We start from the raw sequence: 5,465 nt of genomic DNA on the forward strand, positions 1-5,465 counted from the left end.
GGAAGAGGATGAGGATGAGAATGTGGATAGGAGGAGGATGAGAATGAGGATGAGGAGGAGGAGAAGGATGAGGAAGAGGATGAGGATAAGAGGAGGACGAGCATGAGCATGAGGATGAGGATGAGCAAGAGGATGAGNGGCTGGGTTCCATGCTTCCACCAATGGCATATTGCAACCATCCAAGGTAAAGATTATTGGCCACATGTGCATATCCATGTCGAATCCTGCAACGTTTGTTAATTAATTAGTACAAATTAACATTATCTAGTACATCTACACATGTATATATTTTTTAACTTCTCAACAATGTTTTAAATCATGGTTGTGATCCGAATTGCAGTTGCTTTTACTGCAATTGCATAAACTTGTTGAAAAATGCACATAATTGTGGTCGCGATGTCATTGTGGAAACCCTCAAAACCTCAAGTTAAATAATAAATTACCTTGGCATGCGTTGGTTGCAATTAGGTCCAAAATGGTTATACACAACAGTGACCTTCATGTTTTGGTCTCTAATATATCCATCATCGTGCCCCAGAAGCATAACCTTGTCTTGAAATCTGAACCAATTGTTCGAGACAGTCACATCAGTGGAACCTCGTGTAACATCAAGAAGACCATCTTGGCAATTATAAAGTGTATTATGATCAATCCAAATTTTTGAAGCGGTAACTAATCGGATTGCATCCCCATCTACTTTACCTAAAGGCATAACCTTTCCATTAGGTCCCATCACCATCCCAGGTGCTTGAGGTTTGCAATGATGAATACGGAGGCCATGAATGATTATGTCGGTAGCCTAGAAACAAATAAAAAATCTCTAATTAATTATGGTTTGTGGATCGCAATAATGAATATAGGATTCGACGAGAATTTGGTGCAATTTTATATGACCAAAATTGCAAAAAATATTAACAGTAGTATATATAATCTTCTTTTCATAATACGTGAGTGCACGCCGTGGCTCCGCCATGTGTGAATGCATGGTAACAACAAAAGTTTATAATGCCAATGGTGCATGTTTAGTCATAGGCAGAAGGGTGGGTTCTATTATATTTATATCAAAATGAGGAAGTAATTGGGTGTGTTCATTTGATATTTTCTTACATGGTATAAAGACGATAAATAAAAACTCTTCAAAAAATTTGTAGTCCATATAAAATAGTGTCAATTTGGTTATGTCTTTATACAAAATGTTAGTGCTGCATCCATGTGGACATTAAATACGAAATTGAGAACCAAAATAATCAAGAGTTAAAGATAAATGTACATGATTTTAAATAGCTTAATGGGAAACTTAGTAGAACTCGTAGCAAGAATTATTGATTTTTACCTTAAAGATCATTAAACATGCATTATGAGCAATGTGGACATCAACTCCTCGACCATCAATGGTGGTGAAACTACTAACGAGAAGTGGTCTCACTAACCTAATAACCATGTCTCTTTGGAATGTAATCCATACTTTCCCTTGGATCACAGATGCTCCATACCTCAAGGTGCCATATTTAGGGTTTATAGGGTCATCACTAGGATCAGTAACTTTATAATGGATGAGGCCTTCACCAATGTTATTTGTCATCTTCCCGGCATAACCCATTGAGCATCTAGCAAGTTGTGGCCGATGCTTCCTCCATTCAGGATCTGATCTCCAACATTTATCAATTACATTCATTTGCAAGCCAATGATCTTGGATTTCTTGGCATAGGTGAAGTTTGGAGTGAAAAGGGTAGGAACTAGAATAGCCAAAACAAAATGTCGAAGGATGAAATTGCTAAGTTGAGAAGCCATGGTTTACGATACCTTTCTTGATTGACTTCAAATGTCAAAGAATATTAGAGACGGGAAATATAATGTTTGCTAATGTATATTGGAGAAGTAGAGCTTGAATGATGTGATTATATAGGGTAGAGTGGTTAGGATTTGTTTGGATTTTGTTGAAGTTGTTTTGTGAAGCTATGGCCAAGAGAGTGTACCATGCAATAGAGAAGTTATGAATAGAAATGGGAAGGTTTGGCTAGTTTAGAATATAAACCTCAAGTTATGTGAATTTGCTAAATTTGTGTGGTCTGTTTTGGACAGAGGCAAACAACTACTTATAACTTTTATATAGTCATAAAACATCATCCATGAATGGGTAAAAAAATTATTTAACTTTTATATAGTCACATAGTATTACTAGACTGCTTTTTTTATTTATTTTATTAAAAAATAAAATTAGAGGGCATTACCACGTCTTTCTTTTGAAATGAAATCTCTCCATTATTGAGCCAAAAAGTGTCAATTAATTTACTCGAAACCTTTTTTATTTTTTATTTTAAATAGAAAACCAAAATGGAGGAGTGAAATTGATTTTGAAATGATATTCGGTCATTAGTGAGTCAATAAATGTTCATTAAGCCATTTAAAACCTTTTTCTTTTTATACACAAATATTGAGCGGGAAATTTGAAACGGAATCAGAAATTATTTTCTAGGTGAAATGAGTAAAAATATTGTTTCGTTCTATTTATTTTCAAATCGTGATCCTTAATTTAATTATTGTTTAGGAAATCAAATAATGGAATTATCAACAAAATTAATCAAACTGATAACATGTTCATCATTTTTAGCTTTTCTATTTTGTTTTTCTATACGTATTAGATATTAAGATGGGTCCGATAAAATTGGTTGCTATGCACAATCATTGTAACCAATTATTACTGACAAATATATAGGAAAATGAAAAAAATGATACACAACTTTCTATTCATGCTAATCAACATGTTTCGATTGAATAATAAACAAGATAGTAAGCTCTATATCTTCAAATGTCATTGTTTATTTGGAAATATCGCTGAAGAGTTCGAAGCTATACGCAAACCTGTGTGTCCTATTTTAACTACAGTACAAGGAAAGCTTTTTTCCTATTAGGTAGATTGAGTTAAATGTATCAAACACCGTTTCATTTTATCACAAATTAACACAACCATATCCCGCATATTAATGCCATCAAAATCTTACACAGTTTTGTTATTTGATGAAATATTGTGTTTAAATGCATATTCATTGTTTATTAATTATTGTGCTAATTTTGGTGGAAGTTCCTGTACTGGAAAAATCATTGTTGCCTAAGAAGATTTTGGGGGAGAACCTGAATTATTTCAGTGTTTCATATCGAAGCATATTATTGAATAAGTTAGTGAACCAAAGAGTCTTAAGGTGATTAGAGGATAAATGAGTTTGTGAACTCTAATTTTTTATTTTTGGGGCAAATTTTATGCTTGTTTTGATCATTGTTTTGGTATGCATGTTTGCTGTAATAATTTGTCTTATCTCTATGTGTGTATATATACAAGGATTTATTAGGTTGTGCCAATGCATGAGGATTTGGTATTTTAATGGCTCAAGGGAGAAAGACTGTTTTATTTTGTATCTCTTTTGTTAATACTAAAAAAACTATGTACGTTAATAAAATAATCCTGGACGTCTAAAAAGAAGAAACAAAAGTTCGTCTTTCTTTCTTTTGGAACATATGACTTCAGATAAGATGTCTCATTCACACACTTCTTGCATCACAAGAGCAGTTCTAGTGGAATAGCCTAAATTGAACTTCCTTTCTATTGATCGAATTTTCAATGTGATATATACGTATAAATCATACAATTACACACTCATGAATCACTTGTAAATTTGAAAAGCATGTAAATCTAAACTTAGAATCTAGTAGAGATTCAAGATCAAAAATTTATTTTTTATGTTCAGCATACAGAAGTTTTACTGCATCGTAATGCTCCTGATGAACTTGTCAACGATCTCACAGATTTGGCATCAGAAACTATAAAACTTTGTTCCATGGTATAATTTGGCTTTTGTACATGTCCACCTTTCGTTGCCATGAAGGATGCTCCGTTTTCAAAAATGTCTTTTACTGAGTGAAATTTCCATGTTTCCCCATTGTGGCCATTGCTTTTCCTCCATGTCACCTACACACATTACGTAACAAGGAAAACTGTAGTTCAACCATTTTATATATACACAAAAACTTAACTTTCTTGACCTATTATTAATTAAGTGAGATCACATCCTCATTAATCATTAAAAAGTTGAACTAGAATTGCTAAATTGACTACCTCCCTGCTCCCAGATTTTGGTGCAATGAAGAGATTTGCTTCACTTTTGAGGCTGGGTTCCATGCTTCCACCAATGGCATATTGCAACCATCCAAGGTAAAGATTATTGGCCACATGTGCATNTCCATGTCGAATCCTGCAACGTTTGTTAATTAATTAGTACAAATTAACATTATCTAGTACATCTACACATGTATATATTTTTTAACTTCTCAACAATGTTTTAAATCATGGTTGTGATCCGAATTGCAGTTGCTTTTACTGCAATTGCATAAACTTGTTGAAAAATGCACATAATTGTGGTCGCGATGTCATTGTGGAAACCCTCAAAACCTCAAGTTAAATAATAAATTACCTTGGCATGCGTTGGTTGCAATTAGGTCCAAAATGGTTATACACAACAGTGACCTTCATGTTTTGGTCTCTAATATATTCTGACCCAGAAGCATAACTGTTCTTTTTTATGTCTTCTTTCTTTTATAACTGCTCTTTTTGTTTTTAATGACCAATAAAAATTCAGAACATCCTCACCTTCTATTGCCTTTTTTGTTTAAGATGATTCATTTGCCATATTCTTATAACTGAGTAATATCACTTAAATCCCTGGCTTCTTTTCATTTTCTGTTTTTCTAATTTTCCAATTAAACCATTTGTAAAGTTACTTTTTTAATAAAAACTGGTTATTATTAATTAAAAACAAGCTCTCATTAACCAAAGGTTTTCTAATTGATTATGAATCTAATAGTCAATATAAAGTTGGTTTTAGGACCTCTAACAAATGATATTTTTTCCATTTTTTTTATTGTTTTAAAATCTCTGTATTTTTTATTGTGTAAATAGGTTGGACAAAATTGAGTGTTCACATGAATCAAATCTAATTATATGTTCTCATTTTTTACCAATTGAGTTGTCAATATGAACCTACTATTTATTTCTTGCTCGTTCTGCCATACCATAAAAAGTATTAGAAATCTCTATAGTTATTAACATTATTTAGGGTCTAATATGAGTCACAGTGCTTTGTTTGGTGTTGTTGAAAAGGGAAGAAAAGAAAAGAGATAGAAGGAAAAGGAGGAGAAAAATGAATGTTTTGTTGCTATGTGAAAAGGGAAACTTGGAGAAGTTATTTTTATTTGAGAAACTAGCAAGTTATCCGAGCATTTGCATGGGATGGTATTTTTTTGCCGCATGATTAATAACACATATTACATGTGCATTTATGATTAAGAATATGTATGTTGCTTACATTAGCATGGCTAAAATCATATATGTTACCACTGCATTCATATTGTTAAAAATATTAGTTATATATAAAATCATACGGTTAGAGCATATGGTTTAACTGTTTAAATC

The 5,465-nt window shown here is 32.5% G+C and overlaps 2 protein-coding genes across 2 annotated transcripts in view; both read right to left on the reverse strand.

Annotated features, from left to right (window-relative positions):
* Window positions 1-1,837, reverse strand: part of LOC109343628 (probable pectate lyase 9) — a 13,634-nt gene extending 11,797 nt beyond the window's left edge. The window contains exons 1-2 of the mRNA XM_019582018.1: window positions 1,334-1,837; window positions 444-799 (exon numbers count right to left, since the gene is read on the reverse strand). Coding sequence (XP_019437563.1) covers window positions 444-799; window positions 1,334-1,792 — 815 coding nt within the window. The 5' untranslated portion in view covers window positions 1,793-1,837. The remainder of the gene's footprint in view (window positions 1-443; window positions 800-1,333) is intronic.
* LOC109342612 (probable pectate lyase 16) lies at window positions 3,582-4,528 on the reverse strand. The gene is made up of 3 exons (XM_019580556.1): window positions 4,468-4,528; window positions 4,113-4,248; window positions 3,582-3,965 (listed from the first exon to the last, which is right to left on the reverse strand). The coding sequence occupies exons 1-3, from the start codon at window positions 4,524-4,526 to the stop codon at window positions 3,741-3,743; spliced, it is 420 nt and encodes a 139-aa protein (XP_019436101.1). The 5' UTR covers window positions 4,527-4,528; the 3' UTR covers window positions 3,582-3,740.

Source organism: Lupinus angustifolius, chromosome LG03 (genome assembly GCF_001865875.1).
Source record: "Lupinus angustifolius cultivar Tanjil chromosome LG03, LupAngTanjil_v1.0, whole genome shotgun sequence".
In the NCBI taxonomy this organism is placed as follows: Eukaryota; Viridiplantae; Streptophyta; class Magnoliopsida; order Fabales; family Fabaceae; genus Lupinus; species Lupinus angustifolius.